Raw genomic sequence first — 23,692 nt, 5'->3', positions numbered from 1 at the left:
CACGCAGTGTGGGTGAGGGGCTCATGCAAGCGCTCACCTGCCTGTGACTGTGGATGTCACTAAGGCTCCATGTCTTCGTTTGCAAAGTAATACTAGTAATTCAGTGAATGATCAAAAGTCTGTGGTCAGAAATCTCGTGAAAGCAACGAGTTTTCTGAGTGAAAACACTTTGTCAGGCCGTGAGAACTGAACTGACAATGCACAGAGCCGTTTAGCATATCCCTGCGGTGCAGTAAATCATCAGCCAATAGGAGTGGTGGTAAGTAGTCATGTGATTACATTCTGAAGGCACTGAGTTGGAACTTTGTACATTTTGGGATAATTGAGCACCCGGAACAAGCAGGTGACTAGAAATACAAACCACACGCACTCACTGGGTGGTGACACCATATTGGGAAGCAACTGCTTTTATTTGACAGTGGATGAGGAGGAGATGGGTGTCAGAAGAGATGGGGAGCATTTTCTGTCCTACGACTAAATGACATGAATTTACTGTACAATGACAGTGTACATGGCTAGGGTAAGTAGCGTCACCAAAGATTAGTTCTCTCGCTTACACTAAGTAGGCACGCACATCCCACCCCAGCACCGACTTCACAGTCAGCTGTAAAGAGTGGCATTTCACTGGATGCCTCGAGAGACAGTTCTGTTGGAGTATTTGAGTTTAAAGACTTTGAAAGGAAAGAGAATTTGGCTGAAAAGTATCCTTTTCTTTAGTTAAATCGAAACAAGTCTCCAGTCAGCACCCAGTCAAACACAGTGCTTTGAACTTTGGGTAATTTGTCGGACAGTATACTCCACGCCACTGTGGAACTCTGGAGAACGGAAAGGGCTTGGCACAGGGAACTGAGGCCCTTCATCTTTATCCTTTATCCTTCACCTCAGGTAGCAGGGAAGAGAAGTCAGTGGCATAGCAAGCACCCTAAGGATCGTTTGGTTCCTTTCTGACAAGAGAATGGAATTATTGAGAGAAGCCAATGCCTTATGAAGTACTGCAGTCCAAATACTTTCCTGTTAAGGTTAAATGCTGTAAAATTGTAATTTGCTGGGCAATACACTCTGGGGAGAAAGTGGAAATAATTGTAGACAGGAGCGTGTTGGGTGGGGTCTGCAGGCTTGTCCCCACTCAGTGTCAAACTATGGGGTTAAAGGCTCCGCATGGCTACGGGCAGCAGATGACCTATTAAGGCGAAAGTGGGTGGTTTGCATCTTCTGGGGTTAGAACGAGGCCGAGTCTTGCAGTTCTGCGCCTGCATCCTTCAATGCTGACCTTCTAAGAAATGCAGGTCAACTTGTTTCGTCTGCAGACCTTCAACCCATCCAGAATACATTTCCATCCACAAGCCCACTCGCGGCTGGACGGCAGCAGCCCGCCACAGCGCAGGTCAGCTGGGTTGCGGTCTTTTAGAATTCTGTCTGCTCATATTGCCTCCAATCTGGGGACGGTAAAGGCTGCTTCTTAGATACTGGAGAGCATGGTGGAGGTGAAGATCTGTTGTAAAATCTGAGGGATCTTCTTGGTGTCCATGGCGATGAAGGACCGGCCAGCAGGCAGAGTTCTCTGAAGCCTGTCAGAGGGAAAGGAGGGAATCACCATTGCAAATCAAGGCTCCGGTCCAGCCCTGCCTGGCTGCCACTGCATCCAAATGGGTTCTTGGGAAAGGCTGTTTTCACTTTCTCACCTTACTGCACCTGAACTGTCCGTCTCTATGCAGTGGAAGGCCTGGGGAAGCATCAGGGAGCGAAGGGCAGGGAAAGCAAGAGCTCTGCAGTGAGGAAACCAGTGGTCTTCAAGTTCTAGCCTCTCCTGATATGTTCTAGTCCCTTACAGGACAGTGCCCGAGGGGCCCATCTGGAATTAGCTCGCCTGCATCTGGTCTGATGCTGTACTTCTCTAAAAACCTTTCTTATAAACAGTCCTCCAACACGCTACTTAACCAAGTCCCCAAGTGGGTTTCTGGTTCCTCCCCGCCACAAACCGTGAAATGCAATGTGCATCATTCGACTGCGGCTTGACAGCGCCGAGGGTGAACAGGGCTTATGGTAATTTTTTAAAAATGTCAATTTATCATTGGGAACAAAAGGCCATCTTTGAAGGCAATAAGACGGCAAGGCGTAGATGTATTGGAAAGAAGGCTGCCTTTCATTGTGCCAAGAAGTTTGGTTTTGGTGACATTTAATAAAAGTCAGGCACTCTGTGCAGCATCATGTATTTGGCATGCAGGGCAGACCAGCTAAGTCTGCACCATGCCTTTTGCCAGCGAATGTTGGACCATTTCCCCAGGAAACCACAAGGGTATTATTGTGCTTTCTTAAGTATTCCAACAGGATCTGTTCACTAGATAGAAAAAATGCCCGCTTCAGCTCAGCCAGCATTTGCTGAGCTCGCCGTCTGCTGAGCCCTGGTGTGGGGGAAATGTGGACAGAGGAGGCTTTGAAGACAGGAAGGTTCCAGAAAATGTGAAGTGCTAACACATGGAAGTGAGAGAGGTGTGTGCAGTCGGCTGCACTGAGCGAGCCCAATCCACGGTGCCCAGGCTGTTCTCAAGCTCACCGTGGAAGCTGCAGCATCCAAGGGGCTGAAACCGCCCTGGTTTATGGGAGTCTGTACCACAGAGCCCGGCATGCAGCAGGGCAGAAGCAAAGCCAGACCCCCCATTTGTAAGACAGGATGGCTTTTGTTTTCCTGAGATACACTTTCGGTTGTTTTTTCTGCCTTTTATGAGTATTCTGGGCAGAGGAAAACCATGGATGCCTTCTGTTAGTGTGTTTACGTTACGGGAAGGGTTTCTTGGCCTGGCCTTTTGGGTAGTCCCAGAGGTACTTATTGTCTGGCTATAAATTCCATATATCATGCAGCATGGTAACTATAGCAAGTAACCATCCACATACACTTACATACAGTCAGTCTTCCTGTGTGTCCAGGAGTTAACCATCCACACACACTTACATACAGTCAGTCTTCCTGTGTGTCCAGGGAGTTAACCATCCACATACACTTACATACAGCCAGTCTTCCTGTGTGTCCAGGAGTTAACCATCCACACACACTTACATACAGTCAGTCTTCCTGTGTGTCCAGGAGTTAACCATCCACAGACACTTACATACAGCCAGTCTTCCTGTGTGTCCAGGAGTTAACCGTCCACACACACTTACATACAGTCAGTCTTCCTGTGTGTCCAGGAGTTAACCATCCACACACACTTACATACAGTCAGTCTTCCTGTGTGTCCAGGAGTTAACCGTCCACACACACTTACATACAGTCAGTCTTCCTGTGTGTCCAGGAGTTAACCGTCCACACACACTTACATACAGTCAGTCTTCCTGTGTGTCCAGGAGTTAACTGTCCACACACACTTACATACAGTCAGTCTTCCTGTGTGTCCAGGGAGTTAACCGTCCACACACACTTACATACAGTCAGTCTTCCTGTGTGTCCAGGAGTTAACCATCCACACACACTTACATACAGTCAGTCTTCCTGTGTGTCCAGGAGTTAACCATCCACATACACTTACATACAGTCAGTCTTCCTGTGTGTCCAGGAGTTAACCATCCACACACACTTACATACAGTCAGTTTTCCTGTGTGTCCAGGGAGTTAACCATCCACACACACTTACATACAGTCAGTCTTCCTGTGTGTCCAGGGAGCTTCCCCTACATGCCTCTCCAGTGAGAGATATACACACACATCTATATGTAGACATATATCTATGCATATATATATATATATATACACACACATGTCTAAATATATACTCATGTGAGTTATTGAAGTTTATTTATAGGGATATCTATGTATATATGTATGTATGTTTGTATGCATATGCATATGACAGTCTCTTTATGTCTGTGGTAGTTGGAATGAGGATGGTCCCATAGGCTCATATATTTTCAAGTTAGGTCCTCAGTTGGGGAGAAGGATTAGGAGGCGTGGCCTTGCTGGAGGAAGTATGTCACTAGGGTGGGCTTTGAGGTTTCAAACATCCATGTCAGACCCAGTGTGTCTCTCTCTCTCTGCTTGATGCCAGATCATGATGTAGAGCTCTCTCCTACTGCTCCAGGGCCACGCCTGTCTGCTTCCTACTATCTGATCACAGATTAACTGTGCACAAGCCTCCAAGGTAAATACTCTCTCTGTAAGAGTTGCCTTGGTCATAGTGTCTCGTCACAGTGACAGAACAGTGCCTGTTTACACGCCAAATAGACACACATTACATACAGACGAGTACACTTTCTGCTATGCTAGGGCATTCACTATTCTTTATTTTTGGCAATATTTGGGATTGAACATGGGGATCGTGCATGCCAGGCAAGTGTTTAACAACTGAGCTATTACCCCACTGAGCTATATTTACTATTTTGAGTATGATTTGAAATGACATGATGAGATTGGGCTGGGGATCTTATAGATTTTATAGATTAAGTACTTAATCTATAAAATACTGTTTAACCAATTAGTGGGAAAATCAATTTGGTAATTACTTATTTTATAAAAACAATTAAAATTATAAAGTTTTGTCTGACAAACCTTAGAGCATTGAGTTCCCTCAAAACTATGGTTGCTTGTCTAAACAAGCCAGAGTGTTTGCAGCCCAAGTGTGACAGTAGCTGCTTCAGGGTAGAACTCTAGACCATCTTACCTGCCCTCCCCAGCCCCTAGGAATGAAGTTCAAGAAACAACACACGCCAGTTATTAGATCTGCTCTCTGCTGTGGCAATACTCACCTGGCTGCCTGATCCCCCAAAGAGCCGATAAAAATGGCAAAGGCATTTACTTGAGGATTGCTTGTGAGGATCTGGGCAAAGCGGGCTGGGTTTATTCCATATCGGGACAGATTCGCATCACTCAATATGATGACGAAGTACTCATCAGCTTCCTCTGTGGTAATGTCCTTGATGGCATGTTCCGTCCCCTCGAGTGTGTGGTCCCCACTCATGCAGAACTGAGAGTGGGCATGCATTGTCTGAGGTAAGAGTTGGGCACAGAAACCACAGGTGAGCAACTCCTTTTCAACAACCACGACGGTCGGTCTATTGGCAGACTACCTGCCTTTTGATTACGTACTGGAGACAACATGGCACACGGACAGTTCTATAGGGATGACTTTCCTTAGACACAGGCATTGCTCCCAAATGTCCACAACTGACACTTTTACAACTCAACATTCGATTTAAAGTAAGAAAATATGTAACTGGTACTATCTGGAAGAGAGGTACAGTGCAGGAGAATAAGAAGGGATGGGCTGAGTTTCCAGCACACAAGTTAATCCGATGCTAATCACTGTTTTCGGTGGCAAAGGAGGAAACCTGTTTTAAGATCATGGTATCTTCTGCAGGTTTAAGTGAGACTGAATTTATCACTCAAAATTACAACAAAAATATAAAATTTGAAATACAGAGTGCCTTGAAAGGGGCCATTGTTTACCTTTCTACTGAGCCTGTGTGATTATGGAATTCTGATCTCAGATGTCCAAACCTAATAAAACAATGAGTACTCTGAAAACATTTAGAGAACACAACAGTAGAGGGTGGAAACAGGGCTTTAAGCAAGGAAGGTGGTTTCTATTTGTCCCCTGAGATATTTGTTGCTTCTTCAGGGAATCCTAGTTTCTATCTAATCTGATAGAAAATCTCACAATGTGGAAGGAACAATGTATTTACCTTCAGAATTTCTAGTCTCTGCTTATTGTTCTTAGGGATCTTGTTAACTGGAACGAGCTTGATATTGTAGCCATCTCCCGAGTGTCCAGCAATGTCGTACTATTCGGAAGAGAGTTGGAGAGGTCAGAAGTCGGTGAGTAACACAATGGTCTTCGGTCTAGAGATCCCCAACTCTGGACTGTTCCAAGTTGATCAATATTTGGTCATAAAAGGATGCAAAAGGCAAATGATTTTGGATTCATTCTGTTTGGGTCCACCGTCCTCTGAGACCTCTGTCCCCTGGAAAGAGGTGGGAAGTGTGAAGGGGACTTTGGTGGCTGTCCCAGATTCCATGTGTACGTTTCAAGGGAGACTTAGTAGGAAACGCACATAGTGTTGGGCAGACCTCACAGGGGCTCTCAGGATTCCAGCTGCCTCATGCAAGCTCTCTGCCCTCTCCCCATAATTGTGGTCAAGTCTGGTAAACATAATGGGGAAATCACATATGATCACATTAACTTCCATGACAAAAAGGATCCGGCTGATGTAATTTAACTCACAGTCAAGGAAACTTAATCAAAAGAGAAGTTATCCAGTGGGTCTGATCTAATCACACAGAGCTCCTTTTAAAGGCTCTCTCTTGGCTGCTGATGGAAGGGGAGATCTGACATGAGGGAGTTAACTATGGCATAGATAGATGAGACCATGGACACGAGTGTCAGTGGCTCCCAAAAGCTGAGAGTCAGCAGGAAATTAGGGACCTCTGTCACCATTCCAAGCAATTCAATTCTGTCCCCAACAGAGAACAACCTATTTCTATTTGTAAAAGTGAAACATACTCAAAGAAACTAAAGTGTAGAAAAGGCAAAATGTATCCACACTTATGTTCAGGTCAGCTCGGAAGATACTCTCTGACAGAAGCTGTTGGCAATCAGTTCCTCCTGACAGACATGCCAGGGTGCATAGTGACAGCAAACACACCGGCATCAGCATAATGGCCTGATACTGACCATGTGACTGAATAATCTGCTTTTCCACTTGTTAATATATGGCATGTAGCTTTCAATTTAGGAAGCACCTTTTCACCCCCATCTCCTGGGCACACGAAGTACTGACTGTTGAGAGGAGCCCAGTGTTAGAGTCAGGTGTCCCGCTACAAAATCCAAAGAGAAGCCAGAGGGAAACAGTCTGGGAGAGTCAGTCTCTCTGAACCCTTCTACCTCTATTAGAGATATTTTGTAATTCCACAAAGGCTGGGACACTGGGGCAACTGAGGTATCTGCATGGGAAATACTGCATGTTTGGGGGTGAAGATCCAGGGACATTTGGGATACCTGCCAATGCAGTACTCACAACAGCTCTTCTCCAGCCCCTCCTGCATGCCCCGCACTGGGTGCTATGGGACAGGGCAAGCGAGCCTTTGCCCATCTGCACCTTTGCAGATGATAGACAGGTTCTGACGTGTTGATCTCTGCACGCTCAGTTTCTGTGCATGTTTACGGTAGACACAGATGCTCTCGGGGAGCCTGGGGTAAAAAGCAGCCTGTCTTTGTGTGGGGGCGACATTCTTTTACAGTCCAGAAACCAGAACACCGTTCTCCTAAGCCAGATCAGAAGTACAATAGAACATAACTGAGACGGCCATGTCTGAAATGGGAGGTAGAAATAATTCTGGTGAAAGTGCCCCCCCACACCCCCATTTAAACAGGACGAGGGCAGGGCCATCGAGGAAAGATGGACTGCACTGTGGCTGTGCCCACACTGTGCACTGAGGAGGCTAGGAGGGAAGACGGAGCTCTCATCCCCAGGAGGAGCAGTGTTCTCAGAGTCACCGTGTGACGTGGCCGGGACATTAAAAAAAAGGCTTAACCTTTTAAATCTCCTTCCTGCCTTGCAGTGATGCTAGTTTAGATGGCCTCTAAAGGTGCCTGCTTGTCATCACTTCTCCTCTCTGACAGAGGGATAATATCTGTTCAGCCGCTTCCCAGGGTCATAGGGGTGGACAGCGCTGTCCACTTAGTGATGAAGATGGTCAGGACTTGCTTCCCCTCCTCACATGCCAGCATCCTCACACGGGTCATCTTAGGTCCCTGAACCAGCTCTGCTGTAGGAAAGGCTGACACTCCGAGGGGCTGTCAGCCTTCCTAAGATTTAGTGTTGTCTCTAAATTCATCTATTAATTCAAGTTACCACAGAGAAGTAATGAGTCCTCAAGCTAGTCCTATATCTATTCTTAATTTTTTTGGGGGGGCTAATATTTCCACATCAGTTACTGAGTCAATTCTGATGGTCTCAGCAAACTTTGTGCAGTGTTTTGGGGAGTCCTATCTGGGGGTAAACAAATATATGCAAAGCGTAATAGCGTGACTGGTCTCCATATTTAAACTCAAAGAACATTCCTAAGGCATTGGGACAGGAGTAATTACAGATACTCAGCTAAGCGTGTCTCTGTGAGTCATATCTTTCTAAAGCCTTCTGGGAAGTAACAGAGTCTTCCTGACTGTGGGGCGGCGTATTAAGAGGGGGAGATGGTAATGAAACGTTTTTACTTTTGAATGAATGTTTGGAAATACTGACTTGGCATAAGTTTGGAAATATGTAAAACAGATCCAAGGAATAGGGACAGAACAAGTAAGACTATCCCCAATGGGGGCCACCAGGGGGTCACAAGCCCTGGCATTGCACATTTAGCAGTGTGACCTTGGGCCAAGTACTTCACCTCTTTGAACCCTGGCTTTCTCATCTGTAGGCTGATGTTGGTGAAGAGAATGCCCAGACCCAAGGCTCTGTGACAATCTAATGGAGTGAAAAGCTGGCTTCTCGTAGTTTGAGGAGCACACATATATTGTGTCTGGTCTTCATCTGTTGTTTCATACGTGGGAAGTGAGGACCCTCAACACCATCTACTGAGGGAAAGTCCTCGAAGTTGGTGAGAAGCAAGAGTTCAGCGTGGTTCTAGAAAAGTGGGTTTCTTTTCCATCTTCGGTTTTTGCAGATGCGAGGACAGAACCTAGGGTCCTGCGTAGGCTAAGAGGTCTGGTTAGAACTTATTGTTAACCTAGGCGGAGAGCCTCTGCTGAATGAAGGGTTGCCTAGATCAGCCTGGTATTCGGCCATGTCTGTGAGACACTGTCCTGACTGAGGAGAGAGGAGCCTGCCCACTGTAGATGGTGCTACATGTAGTCAGGCGGATGGACCTGGCCGTATGGAAAGGCTGAGCCTAGGCCACTGAGTCTCACTGCTCTGTGGTGTCTGTCCTGACTCCCTCTGTGGATAGTGACTGGGAAAGCCACATAATCTTTTACTCCCTAAAGCTTTTGCTCACACTCTTTACCACCAAGGCTGCATCCCCAGCTCTTTCTTGGCAATGGAATAAACTGCACGATGTCCACTTTATGCACACTGTGCAGTTAAGTGGCATTGTTTGGGTAGTGCTGGGCAAGTGGGGTGCCCCACCCCACACACTCCCCACAGGGTTCCCTTCATACTGTTTGCCTGACTTACATACTTCATGGAAACAATTAAACATTTTACATTATTGTCTCTCCAAAGCCCAACTTCTGAGTGAGAGAATAAACCCATTTTCTGGTACCATTGTTTGGATGTTTAGTGGAAAAACAGTCTTTGAAAGAACTGTCAGGACATTAAGAGCTTTTGAAAAGGAAGTCTACTTTAAGGAGCTTGGAGAAAAGAACACACAGGATGAAGCAAAGGAGAAATTCCCTAACTGAAATCAGTTGCCTAAGAGCTGTGTGACCAGCAGAAGCGGTGCTGGTCTCCAGCCTGGCGGAGTTGCTGCTGGCTGTCTGTGAATTGTGCTGTTCTGGGAATGTGTGAAGTCAGGTGGCTGAACACTCTGAGGTACTTTAAAGGCTTAGCAAGCGTCATGCGCTAAATCAGGTTTCTGCCTCAGTGACGCTCATGCTTGAGGGTCCCTGTGGTTTGGTGTGGGTGGTGGTGAGGACTGTAAGTGAGCCTCCCCCTGCAGACTGTATGACCCACGAGGCAGCACAGCTCTAGTCAAACACAACATAAGCAGATGCCGAGAGGGATGGGTAGTGCGCAGACCACCTCACCAGCAGGCACTTCTGAAGGCTGCAGAACACAGGTGAACTGTAGGAAGACTGAATTAAGGACTGTCTGGAACTCAGGGGGAGCTTTAGATCACACTGCCAGTTCCCAAAGACACTGAGCGATGCCACGCTGGGTACCCCACCAACCGTCATCTATCTGCCCAGGAGATACTTTTTGAGTATCTGCAGTCTCTCAGCAGTTGCTGCTGGACCTTATCCTTCTTTCACAGTCAAGAAACTGAGTGTGTGGCTGACTGGTTGAGATAGCAATGATATAGGGATATCCCAATATTTCTACAAAGAAACCAAAATGCATGCGTGTAGTTGGAGTGAGGCTGAGCCTCAGTCCTAATCCTCCTCCTCTGTACTGCATGTGCCTGCTCCTCTTGTACCCTAATTAGAAGCAGGAAAAGCTCTCATGGAATATGTGACTCCATCACTCCTCTGTCCTCTACAGAGGGGGTCTGGGAAGCCCAAGCCAATCAACTCTCAAGATGTATGGTGGGGTGGCAGCAATATGGCGGTCTCCAATAAGCATGAGAAGAAGGCCTGGAGAGAGCTTCTGAGGGGAGGCTGGGGCAGGTTCAGACCCAAACGCTTATGGACATATGCTGACCCCTGGCTGTCTAGCCACCCATTGGCCAAAGTGGTTTAAATAAACATTTTTTATAAAAAAAAAAAATCTGGATGCAATCACATGAGATCCAGGAGGGTCAAGAGATGGGAAGGCTGAATGGCCGCCTCAGTGCAGAGAGCGCAGGCCTGCTGCTTTGTTTGCCCCAGCAGGGGTGTGCTCTAAAAGGCTGATCACCTCTGCCTCCCACAGGAGGAAGTGCTGTGTCTTATAAGCAGTGCAACGCTACTCAGAAACTTCCCAGATTCCCCTTGCCCTGTCCTCACCCTGCCAGAGTGAGTCTTTGATTGGGGCTCTGGGATTTCTGGCAGCTACAGTAGAGCCAAGACGACTCTTACATAACTCCACAGGGTTCGGGGGCCACAAGGGAGAGCATTCCTGTTGTGAAGGGAAGCAGAGCGCTTCCTTATGGTCAGCGTGTGTTATATGCATTTACCCCTGTACTGTGCAGAGCCTTGCAGCCCCACCAGCAGTCACAGCGGGATGCTGCGCACTCCTCACCACTGAGCTCTGAAAGGCCATTCTCCCTGGGACTTAGGCAGGAACCCGGGAGAGCCAGTGGGCTGCACCCTTCACAAGGAGCCTAAGGAAAATGGCAGTCAACTTGTCTCTTGCTTTTGCTTAATGTAGACTATACTCATAAGCAGAGGTCCAGGCGACCTTAAATGGCAATTGATTTGAGACTGTCTGTTCCCCAAGGGTTGTTCTATTCAGTACAGACTCCAGAGTTTGCACAGTGTGTGCAGATACTGTGTCTCTCTCCGGCATGTGTTGGTGGTCAGGTTATCTGCTGTGATGCCGGTGTTTTCTTTGGACAATCACAAGCAGGTGAGTTGACTCCTATTGGCTGGCAACACAGTAGAACGTGCGTTCTCTCCCTATCCACAGACATCTGGGATGAGGGACTTGATAGCAAACTCCACAATGACAAGCTGGAAACGGTTTGAACAGAAGGCGGCTTCCTCTTGGGGGAACCGTCCTGTCAGCTGCAGTGTGTATCACTGTCTGCTCACTGTTCATGAGGACAGGGAAGGGAATCAGCACAGGATGCTGTGTATGACCACAGCAGGGGACGGGATGTCAGTGCTCAGAGGCACGAGAGGGGGATGCCCAGGAAAATGAGAACAGGTCCAGTGTTCCCAGGAAGTGCTGTGGTTTAACATCACACGACTTGTATGTTAGGTGCTTTTCTAGTGAGGATAGAGGTTATTGGACCCTTCCATTGTGTTACTATTAGATGAAGCAGCGGCCATGTTCCCTGCTGGTGAGAGGGGGTGCCTGGTTCTCTGGGTGGGGTCTACACCTACCTTTCCAGGGCTGACCCTAAGTGACCAATAAAGCTCTAGATGGCCAGCTCTGGCCTTACCTTGAATTTCTCCTCATAGTTCTCAAAGGCCTCCATGACCATGCACACTGCCTCCATCGAGCGCTCCAGCCGGCGATCCACCCCGTTGAAGCGGTACATGCTGCCAGAGACATCTACCACCAGGCGTAGGCGCTTGGGCTTCTGTTGTGGGCTGCCCAGCTGAAGATGGGAATGGCAGAAGACCATGGTCAGCTGGTTCTCGCCCAGGCTCTGCTGTGCCAGTCTAAGGTGGGCAGATCTGACTCAGGCTCAGCCTGGACAGGGCTGTCCCAGAGGCTGGGGGCGATGACTATACCCATAGCAGATGTTAGGCTGGCTGTTGGGAGCACATGGAAAAGAGCTGCCTCTGGAATACGGTGGTAAAGTTGCTGCCTGGAGGTTTACAACTTAAAGATAATGCATTTTAGAAATACCAGCCTGGGAGGCTAAGGCCCCGTGTCCTTTGCTCTATGTGCCAGCACACCCCACCCCACCCCGCCCCGGAGAGAGTGTGGCTGGAGGAAAAGCTTCATTTGTTCTGTCGTGCAGTCACTTGAAGGTCATTTTTCACCTAGGCTGAAGAAATGCCAGACTGCTAAAACACAGTTAGTTATGTGAGAGGGGGTCTGGCCAAGAGCTTAAGTATTTTCAGAACGTCTCGACTCTTTAGAGCTTTTAGGGTTTCTTCTGGTGGGTGAACTTTTTTCTTTTCTTGGCAGTCAAAATGGTGCTGATCTGCTGTCTGGCAAAAATTACTGATTAAAATGTGAAATCTTAAGAGATCAGCTTGGGGTCCAGATCTGCCAATGTGACTTTTTTTTAAAGTCAGTAACAATAAATAAGAAAAATTCCAGATTATTCTATTATTATATACTTGCTGGTGTGCATGAAAGATGATAAGCAGAACTAATAATTTCAAGAAAACACTCTAGAGGGTGGTAGGGTGGCTCATGAGATGGCTTGGTGGGTAAGGGACTTGCCTTGGAGCCTGATGACTGAGTTCCATTCCCAGGACTACATGGGGGAAGGAGAGAACTGACCCCTCCTGTGTGAGTGTGTGTGTATGTGTACATACACATATATGTATATATATATGTAAATAATTTAAGGTATCATGGATGCTTAGAGAATAATAGTAGGAAGTAAATTTTCTACATTCCTTTAAAAACGTTAAGTGTGCCCCAATTAGAAGCATCATGGCACACATATGTGCATGTCTAGCTCACAGATGTGTCCAAACACTTGCTGACCACAGTGAGTCAGTAGAGAGAGCAGCTGTTGACTCGTGGCAGTGACACAGAAATAAGATCTCCCAAATCACCCCCAGATCCACTGAGTAAACTTACAGAGTGTGGCACTGCTGCACTCCCTCACTGCGCCCTGGTTCCCAGGGGTCGCTCACAGTTTTGATTATTCTGGGCAACAGGAAACCCCAAAGTTCACTCAGATTCTCTAGTTGACTGTGTTGCCACAGCCTGATGAATACTTACTACAATTAGTATAACTTAGGAGAGAACTCCGGTTTCCTAAAAACTGAAGGCAGTTGATGGACACAGATGTACCCACTCTGCAACTGGGGAGCGGGCCTGTAGGTGGTCGCATAGGTAGCTCTTGACTACCGGCTGCTGCAGGGCTGGTGGTCAGGGTTTGTTCTTGGTCTCTTCTCTGAGGCGGCTGGCCTAAGACCATAGCACCATGAACTACCCTTTTCTGTTCTATAAACTAGCATCTATAAACCAGGTTTTAGTATTTATTCCCCTGCTTTGCCTGCCAAACCTTAGGCCACAGTCTGAACCCTGTTCTTAACTCCTCTGGATTTGCTTAAAGCTTACCCTACCTTTGTGAAGGAGCTTGGCCCTGCTTTGTTGTTTTGAGAAAGGGTGTCTTTATGTAGCCTGGATGTCCTGGACCTCACTTTGTACCTCAGGCTGGTCTCAATCTCTCCGACTCTTGGGTGTCTGGATTAGAAGACTGTATGCCTGGCGCTCGCATTGCCTGTTCTATCTTTTTCTGTTATGTGCGTGTGCTCCATGTCTTGATGAGACTTTTTTTAAAAAAAAAATTATGTCTTCCATAATGCTTTCTGTAGTTGCATATTTTTGGGTTAATGGTGTTTTGACACAACTTATGAACTCTCTACAGAGGGCTGAACTATGTGGATCTGAGGCTCAGGGTTCCCCATTATTTACCTGTGGTTCCAGATCACCTCGACGTTTGTAGATGGCCTTTTCTCCAGCCAGCCCATCAATGATCTTGGCATCGTCTAGCTCTCCGGTAGCTTGGTGTCTTAGCCACTGCCTTTCTTTGCCTTTAGCCTGCAATGTCACAAACAAACGCACGTGAAACTTTACATGGTTGGTGCTACAGTTCTTTGACACACTTCTTGCATGAATAACAGGAAGCATAGTGGGATCCCGACAGTAAGTGAGGTCTCTCTCTGCCTCTGAGAAAGGCCTTTGCAGTGTGGGTTCTCGGTTGAAATTGTTTTACCACATGGAACAACACAAAGAACTCGCACGGAGGACGTATGAACAGGAAGGCAGTATGCAAATGAACCCCCAGGGAAAGGTCAACGTCTGGAAATGTAATGATGACGTATTTCTTATGGGTTTTCTGTCACAGTGATCCTAGAAGATTTATTAGGTAACAAAATAATCAGCTTGAACTTGTTAACGGAGACAGAGTCTGTGAGCTGGTCTTCAGCGCTCTCCCTTCTGGATGGGAATTTTGATACTCAAGTTCCTGAGACTTCGTGTGCAAACTGAAACAGCTGGGAGGATGGGAGCAGTCTGCCATGCACGGCTCTCTGCTTTTCCAGATCCGGAAAGCATCTGAATGCTTCGGAAGGAACTTCCACAGCACGCTTTGCCGTGGGAACTTACAACTATGCCAGGTGGCCCAAGCAGACAGGTAAAGGATAAAGAACTCTGAGCTGGATAGTTTTATGTCAGCTTGATACAAGCTAAAGCCATCTGAGAGGAAGAGACCCAAACAAATGCCGCTGTAAGACGAGGCTGGAGACAGTCTGCAGGGTATCTTCCTAGTGATTGACTCGGGAGGCCCATCCCGTTGTGGGTGGTACCATCCCTGGGCTGGTAGAAAGCAGGCTGAGCAAGCCAAGGGAAGCAAGCCAGCAAGCAGCATCCTTCCATGTCCTCAGCATCAAGTTCCCGCCCTGTGTCAGTTTCTGCCTCAACAATGATGTAGAAGTATAAGGCTAGCCAACCCTTTCCTCTATTTGTCGCTTCTGTCACATCAACAGAAACCCTGACTAAGACAAACTCTAACATCCCAAGGAAGGCACGTGCTTGTGAGAGCCCATGACTGCAGTTACATTAGGATCTAGGCTAACAGAGCTTTGGGAATGCAAACCAGATTTTAAGACACACTCTCCCAGAAATATAAAAAAATGGGGAAGAATGGAACTAGAACTTGAGGATTTTATATTTCCTTTATGGTAACAGGAGGGGATTTAAATTTAGTTTTCTATAGCTCTGGCAGGCATTAAAAATTCACTACAAGAATCCAGCATGGTAGGGAGTGAGCTCATGCCTGGCTAGCATGGTCACGTAGCAGCTAACAGGGCGGGTGGGGAATCCTCAGGGTCATCATTTTTGATTTATGAAAATTAGTGAATAAATGCTTAACAATGAGGCATCTAACATGGCATACAATTTTATACCAGTACAAATCCCACAGTCTTCCTGAACCCGGCTTAAGAATTCAACCTCTGTACCATTTTGATGACAGCAACTATGTCCTCATTTACTTTTTCTTTATTTTCCTAGTGGTTGATCTCAGGGGAGTCAGTCCTCGGCAGTGACTCCAGGAAGACTGTGGCATTACCAACCAGTCACCAGAATGGAGGAGCCGAGTCCCAGCTGTCTGACCTCTGACCCAGTGGGAGGGAGGCTAGAAGGTTGTGTTTGCCCACCGTCCACCACTGGTAATATATACTTACATGATCCGAGCTTTGTGCCAGGATGCCCTATTTCCGTGCATTCGTGGAATTATTGTAGGGATATACGTGTGGGTCAACTGCCCACCAGAATTAAAATATTCGTGTTGGTGATCTGCAGGTTTTCTTTATCATATTTATATTAATATATAATTATTCACATAATTTTGATAAAGGAATGATAATCCAAATATATAAAATTCTCTTAAAACCCAAGTTCTAAAATGTCAAAAATGGGTAAAGCCTATGGGCAAACCTGCTATTGTTGTTTAGCCGAGTGGACATATTGTCAAACACATTCTTTATGTTTACAGTCCGGTTAGTGCTGGTGCTGCCTTGGTCAGACAGCTTCTCACTGGTGGTGGCAGTGAATGCAGAGGCACTGTTGAATGTTTACTGTGCATGGGCCATCTATATTGGCTCAGGGAAGACCAGGTACAGTAGAGAGAGCTGAAAGGACACCTGAGCTAAAGGACGGGTGGGCGATGAAAGGACACAGCCATTTTTGTGCATGCACAGACTGACAGCAGCTACCGCTACCTGCAGAGAATATACCCAAGATGATGGGGCTTTCAACACCCCTCGTGGTGGGAGCAGGGCTTGCGGGTCCACCTCTATCCTGAGGAGCGACTAGCAGCTAGTGCTGTGGGTATTTCATGGTATTTCATTATTCTTCAGTGCTATACCCACTGGCAAGTTGCTCATGCTCCAGTCACTGTCACATAAGCCGCCCTCAGTAAACTCAGGGGGTCTCTAAGACAAGACACAAAGCAGGACGGAACTTGTTGAGAGGAAGGAGTTCAGAGGAAGTGTGTGGGGTATCATCAAAATACATTATACACATGACTCTCAAAGAAAAAGTCTTTTTAAAGGCAAGAACAGTATCAGTGTGCTTTCTTTGCTATGATGCCTGTACAAGTGAAAACACGTCCAATGTTCTACATCATTAGATTAAGACAGCTATAAGATATCATTCTGTGCTTCAGAATGGCCAGGATCCAAAACGCTGATGTCACCGAGCGTGGGCGAGGAAGGGCTGAGTGGACACTCATTGCCCGTGGGGATGCTGCAGCCCCCGTGAAGATAGTCTCTTGCAAAACAAAACTCATGCTTAGGATCCAGCAACCGCATGCCTTGGTATTTACACAGTAGGAAACATGCATCTACACAAAAGATGTATACATGATGTTTTTGCATTAACTGCAAAATCTTGGAAGCAACTGAGATACAAATGGATAAACTGTGGTAAATTCTGGCAATGGAATATTATTCAGCATCAGAAGAAATGGACTGTCAAGTCTGTAGTGACCTTGCTGTAGTAAAGTGACTAGAACACTGTGCTTTGTTGCTTTATACATTACCATACGGGGCTGGAGAGATGGTTAGAGCACCTAGTGCTCTTGCAGACAACTCAAGTTTGGCTTCCAGCATGCACACTTGCTCACAGCAACCCGTAATTCCAGCTCCAGGGGATCTGATGCCCACTTCTGACCTGGACAAGGACTGCACTTACATCCGTAAACCACACACACACACACACATAACTATAAAAATCTTAGAAAAATTAGTACAGTAATGACTGCTACAGGGGCGCCATATTTAAGAAAATTTAAAATCTCATTAAAAAAGACCTTTATTGTGAGGTACCCCTCAAGACCACAGAGTGGTCTTCTGTGGGAGTTATGTCAAGTCCATTTCTGACAGAATGAGACCCAGAACTTGTAACAGTGGACAAGAAATTAATCCCTAGCTGTGGGTGCCGTGGACCTTGGATAGACAGGAAGTGGCGCAGTGATGGAGCGGTGTGAGTCACGTGGTTCCGTGGAGGCTTGGTACACAGACGCAGCAGCAGAGAGCATTTTATTTCTGCTAATAATTATGACACGATAAAAGTGTGCCTGCTTAGACATGGGTTATTGTTACTGCACTTGATAGGGAAGTTATTTTCTTCTTAGAATATTGTAATTGTTATCTTTGGTCATCACACAAGACTCTGGAGAGTTTGGTCTTAATTTTCTCATGCTGCCATTTTTTCCTATGATGATTATATCCCAAAGCATTCTGTAGCACAAAGACGGTTTCCCTAAAATATGTCAAGAAAAGAATAGGACTTTGGGGCTGGCAAGATGGCTAATCCGGTAAAACTACTTGCCATCAAGCCTGAAAACTTGACTTCAATCCCTGCGACCTGCTTGGAGAACTGACTCCAGAAAGTTGTCCTCTGACATCCACATGCACTGTATGCATGTATCCCCACCCCCCAATAATAAGCAAATGCAATAAAAACAGCTCTGCCTGAAGGCCCAGCTACAGCACTTCCAGATCTCACATTTTCTCCATGTATTCTAATGGCCCTAAGATACGAGACACAGACAGCACTTGGTGCTGCCATAGTCAGTAATACTCTCAGGGCCCACACATGCAGGCCTTCTTCAGCTCAGTGCACCCTTTTCGCTGGATGCTTCTCTCGAGTTAGGATTGTTTTTAAATTTTATCCTCACTAGTTCTTCAATGTTCGCTTCTGTCCACTTTCCCAAGTTTTCATGGGATCCCCTGTGGTCTGCACTTCAGGCTGGGTCAAGCCTGTTCTACTTCTTGAGCAGACTTAAGTCCGGGGACTGGATTTTGTTTGATTGCTCTTTCCATCTTTCCTTACTACGTTTGACCCCTTTATCAGCTCTGCTTTGATTCCTTTAAATCTCTGTCTTACTTCACATAGGAGACATTTCTAATGAGAACAAAAAGAAGCCATGCTAGCCCGGCTGCCACTCCCATGTCCTGGCTTGTCATTCCATGTAGTCCTTCATCTGCCCTGTTGCATTTTTTTCTTGTGTTCTTGTTCTCAGATGACGAAGTTATTCAGGAACAGAGCAGCCGGGCCACTCTTGCATGCATGTTCTTTCCTCTTAATTACTATCAGGACCCTTAAGGAATTTAAGCTGGCGTTGGTTGAATTCAGGCTATACCATCACCTCAAAAGCTGTAAGAAAGGACCTGAAGCTGTGGCTAGTCCTGGCAGGAGAACTGCATCTCCACAGTGCTTCATGCTGTGTTTGGAAGAGCCACTGCAATGGGGCCGACTTTCAATGTCTGGTAGTGCTGATCTGATTTTTGTCTTAGTTACAGACCAAGCAACTTATAAAATAAAATATTAATTTAGGGTTCTCAGTTGTAGAGGGTGAGTCTATGACATCATGGTGGGGAGCATGGCAGGCAGGAGGCAGGCAGGCAGGAGGCAGGCAGGCAGGGAGGCAGGCAGGCAGGAGGCAGGCAGGCAGGCAGCAGGCAGGCAGACAGCAGGCAGGCAGGCAGCAGGCAGGCAGGCAGGCAGGCAGGAGGCAGGCAGCAGGCAGGCAGGCAGGCAGGCAGGAGGCAGGCAGGCAGGCAGCAGGCAGGCAGGTAGGCAGGAGGCAGGCAGGCAGGCAGGAGGCAGGCAGGCAGGCAGGCAGGCAGGCAGGCAGGCAGGCAGCAGGCAGGCAGGCAGGCAGCAGGCAGGCAGGCAGGCAGGCAGGAGGCAGGCAGCAGGCAGGCAGGCAGGCAGGCAGGAGGCAGGCAGGCAGGCAGCAGGCAGGCAGGCAGGCAGGAGGCAGGCAGGCAGGCAGGCAGGCAGGAGGCAGGCAGGCAGGCAGGCAGGCAGGCAGCAGGCAGGCAGGCAGCAGGCAGGCAGGCAGGCAGGCAGGCAGCAGGCAGGCAGGCAGGCAGCAGGCAGGCAGGCAGGCAGGCAGGCAGGCAGGCAGCAGGCAGGTAGGCAGGCAGCAGGCAGACAACTGTGCTGGGGGCAGTAGCTGAGAGCTTACATCTTGATCCACAAGTAGGAAGCAGAGAACAAGCTAACTGGGAATGGCATGGGGTTTTTGAAACCACAAAGCCCATCCCCAGTGACACACCTCTCCAACAAGGCCACACCTCCTAATCCTTCCTAAACAGTTCCACCAACTGGAGATTAAGCATTGAAATATGTGAGCCATTGTCATTCAAAGCCCTGGGGCTGGGCTGGCCTCTTTATTATCTTATCTTTCTGCTTGCTGCAGTCTCTGCATACGTCAGCCTTTCTCCTCTCCCTCCTCTTCAGTGCTGCAGTGCTCCCTGTGCTGCTAGGCAGGGACAAAACAAGGGTTAAGTGATGTGCTTCTCCCCAGCTCCAGTTAGGTTTGACACACTTGCTAGCAATGCTATTTTTCAGAAAGGCTTTTAAAATTGTCTTTGGCATAAGTTCCAGTACATTATACTTGGTAGAAATTCTTCAAAATTTCTTGTATGTCATTAGCACTGCCCACAATTCATTTCTCTTACTCAGCTTTTAGGAACTTTATTGCCCTTCCACTTTCCCCTCTGCTCAGGTGTCTGCAGAGCAGCTCAGGACCTCTCCGTGGTGGCTCTAACCCACTTGGTGGGAGCTGCTGAGCTCCTCAGTGGCTGATGGGGCACTCGGGTCTTCAGTAGGGAACTTCTGCATGAGCACAGATGGCAGCTGCACCAATCTGCCACCTCAGGCTGAGCAGCAGTGAACTCAAGGGCTGGCATGGTCCATTCGCCCTGAAATTCCTCCTTGGTCACAGCCTTCTCAACAGCAGCCTGCTCCTCCTTCTCACCCCCCCCCCCCAGGTCTCTGTAGAGAAGTCATCAGATGTAACCTCCCACTGGTCTTCATGGGATATAGTGCTATGTGTGTGGAATCCTTCCCAGGCCCGCATCCCCTATGTCAGACCCACTGAGTGAGTCCCTGGGAATGGCAATACCCATGTAGTGCAGAGGAGTCTGTTTTACACAGAGCAGTGGTGGGCAGGTTGACACAACACGCCTCTGTGAGGGGGTGGCGGTCAGTCTTGGGATCACTCACCACCAGAAGCCAGACTCACTGAAGGCTGCTTGGATCTGGTTACTGAAGGTCCCTAAGCAGCAAGCAATGGGAATGGCTCCAATGGTAGTAGCAAGCTTCAGCATGGCTCGCTGGCCGGTGCTCCTGGCGATGACATCAGCAGGGTTCTCGATGGCAACCACAGCCCAAGTTGAAATCAACAGCCTCTCCTTCAGATTTATGATGTAGATACCATTACCTTTCCTTTCCCAGATGTACTGCTCCATTTGAAGTCAGGGTTGGTGCCACCTAAGAGGGTGCCTTTGGCAAGGAATTTGAGGACATCCTCCTCTTTCATTGCAAGATATCAAGAGTTCTAGACAGACACTGTGCACACTTCCCTTTACGTTACAATGGGAATGAAGAACCTGTCCCTGGGCAGCACAGAAAGGCTCTACAATATACTTCTTAGTAAAATAGGAAAAATAGCTTTGTACTTTTCAACCACTTTAGTGTCACTCCTTTCTCTGTTGCTGTGCTAAAATACTCTGACTAAAACAGCGTATGGGAGAAAGGGTTTGCTCTGTCTCTCAGGTCAAGGATGCAGTCCATCAAAACATGGGGCCATATGGTAGTAGCTTGGAGCAGCTGGTCACACACAGCCCTAGTCAGGCAATGACTACTTGAGGCTGCCTAGCTCAGTGTCTCCGCTCATCAAGCTCAGGATCCCAGACAGGAGCAGTGCCACTCACAGCGGGTGAAGTCCCCCGTAGGTGTGCCCAGAGGCTTGCCTCTTAGATGACTTGAGGACCAGTCAAGTTGACCATCAAGATTAACCACACCTGGCAAGGTAACCTGGTTCCAAGGTTACCTAGGTTCTGCAGCCTGGTAAGATAGCCAGTGTTCAGTACCCTGGAAATCAGTGCTCTCTCTGGCTTGTACACAAGGTTGGCACTGTACTGACAGATGAGGTGCAGATGTGCTAAGAAAGGACATCTTAGCTTTTTGCTGGCTTCCCTTAAATGCAGACATTTTTAAACTTTCCCCTTCTGTGTGGTTTAAATATGCTTGGCCCAGAGAGTGGGACTATTATTAGGTGTGGCCTTGATGGAGGAAGTGTGTCACTTTGGGCATGGGCTTTGAGACCCTCCTCCTAGCTGCCTGAGGATACTCAGTCTGTTCCTGGCTTCCTTTGGATGAAGATGCAGAACTCTCAGTTTCTTTTTTTTTTTTTTTTTTTGGTTCTTTTTTTCGGAGCTGGGGATCGAACCCAGGGCCTTGCGCTTCCTAGGTAAGCGCTCTACCACTGAGCTAAATCCCCAGCCCCTCTCAGTTTCTTTTATACCATGCCTGCCTGGATGCTGCCATGCTCCTGCCTTGATGATAACAGACTGAACCTCTGGACCTGTAAGCCAGCCTCAATTAAATGTTGTCCTTTATAAGACTTGAATTGATCATGGTGTCTGTTCACAGCAATAAAACCCTAACCAAGACACCTTTCTTCTCTCTTGACTTGGGCTACTCCAGTACAAGCAACAGCAGAACCACAGAACCACAGACACAGACATCCTTAGGGACATGCAGCTCCAAGCTGACCCAACTCTGTTCCTGAACACTGGCTTACATATTAAAACCTTTAAATGCCATGTCTGCACTGTTGTTCAGGTATCCCAGGAATGAGAACACACCAGCATCCAGGGGGAAACAGCTACCTTCTTCGCAAGTCTTTCCTCTCAAGTCCCCTACTCCTTGTTTTCCAGGGTTCCCTCAGGCACTGTCCTCCTGTCCATCCTCTGAACCCGAGCTTGTCTCATTCTCCTGTGTATTATTCAGATTACTTCATGGTTTGGTTCCTGGCTTCCGTCTTTCTCTCTGAGTCCTCCTTCCAGATGGCTGTGCCACACACATTCTGAAGACAGAATGGCACCAGTCTATTCCAGGCACCTCAGCGGTGACACAATACAGCCAGTCTTGCTCTCTTTAGTGTTTTCTTCGGCCTCCAGGCCTACGCCCCAGACACCAAGCCTGAGTCATTCTGGACTCTGTGTTCTTCTCCATACAGCCTCGTGGCCAAGTAAATCCTATCTACAGGTGTTTCTTCTGTCTATATGATGGCTTCAAAAACTGCTTTCAGTCTGCAGACATTTGTTACTGGTCAGTGACGTCACAGGTCACAGAGAATGACGGAAAGCATTTAGAAACTAGCACAGCAATTGGACAAAGACATCTGGTATTTGTATCTTTTTGTTCATTTGGTTTTCAAGACAGTGTTCCTCTGTGTAATGGCCCTGGTTGTCCTGGAATTTGCTCTATAGACCAGGCTGACCTTGAGCTCACAGAGATCCGCCTGTCTCTGCCTCCTGAGTGCTGGGTTAAAGGTGTGTGCGACCACTGTCCAGCCATGGTGTTCATATCTTATAGCTAAGACAAACAGGAGCCTGAAGCTAGGAGCTGCTGTGTGTGCCTCAGGACTGAGGAGGCAGAGGTGGGAAGATGGCAATTCTGAGGTCAGCCTGAGTCTCAAAGTTTCTGACCCCCCCCCCCCAGGAGCCTGTATTTTGTATTCCGTTTTAATAACATTTCCCAGTAATTTCATTACTATTGGATATTATAACAGCATAATAGTCCACGTTGAATGGAATCAAGTCTGTGTGGGCCTAAAGCTGAGCTCTGGAGAGCCATCTTGATCATTTCTGACCACACTGTGTACACTCAGTGAGGAAACGCCCATGGTTACAGCTATTACACAGCAATGTCAAAACAGCTGGAGAGTTTTAGTTACAGTTACACAGCATTCGCTGAAGACTGCAGGAAGGGACCAACCCAAAATCTTCTTGCTTTGGCCACAATCTGCAGTTTTATAGCTTACATGAGGACTCATCTATTCTTGCCCAGTAACTATGGCCAAGATAAGCAGCCTCAGAACTATGACTTGAGGATTAGAAAACCCACCCAAAATAATTCCCCTATGGCTTAAAGATTCAGTAAGGGAACATGGGCAAATGTTGTGCCGGCATCTGGCTGATGGTACAAAACGTATTATGGTCATGAATGAGAACTGCCCTTGGGATGGGCAACAGGGTTGAGGAAGATGACAAGGACCTGGCAGATAACAGGAGCCTGATTTGGGCTCAGACACCTGCTTCATTGGCCACACAACCCAGGAAACTGCACTGTTTGTGTAGTCTTAAATTTCCTTCTTATAAAATGGGGGCAAAATATCTATATTCCA

General features: G+C 47.4%; 1 protein-coding gene and 1 long non-coding RNA gene across 6 annotated transcripts in view; one reads left to right on the top strand and one right to left on the bottom strand.

Moving 5' to 3' along the window:
• Positions 1-374: 374 nt before the first annotated feature.
• The window catches only part of Vwa8 (von Willebrand factor A domain containing 8), a 324,208-nt gene continuing 300,890 nt past the window's right edge, over positions 375-23,692 (bottom strand). For 4 of the 5 annotated variants that reach the window (XM_063274157.1, XM_039094044.2, XM_039094045.2 and 1 more), the window contains 5 exons: positions 13,894-14,019; positions 11,726-11,884; positions 5,674-5,772; positions 4,738-4,976; positions 392-1,568 (listed from right to left, as the gene is read on the bottom strand). In XM_063274157.1, coding sequence (XP_063130227.1) covers positions 1,460-1,568; positions 4,738-4,976; positions 5,674-5,772; positions 11,726-11,884; positions 13,894-14,019 — 732 coding nt within the window. In that variant the 3' untranslated portion in view covers positions 392-1,459. Of the gene's footprint in view, positions 1,569-4,737; positions 4,977-5,673; positions 5,773-11,725; positions 11,885-13,893; positions 14,020-23,692 lie in introns of all 5 variants that reach the window. The other variant, NM_001427283.1, reaches the window with a different exon arrangement.
• Positions 14,016-15,776, top strand: LOC134482158 (uncharacterized). The gene is made up of 2 exons (XR_010058219.1): positions 14,016-14,614; positions 15,493-15,776. It is a non-coding gene; the product is annotated as an uncharacterized LOC134482158 (long non-coding RNA).

Source organism: Rattus norvegicus, chromosome 15 (assembly GCF_036323735.1).
Source record: "Rattus norvegicus strain BN/NHsdMcwi chromosome 15, GRCr8, whole genome shotgun sequence".
NCBI classification, from domain to species: domain Eukaryota; kingdom Metazoa; phylum Chordata; class Mammalia; order Rodentia; family Muridae; genus Rattus; species Rattus norvegicus.
Note: the sequence above shows the minus strand (reverse complement) of the source record. Positions and strands in the feature narration are given on the sequence as shown.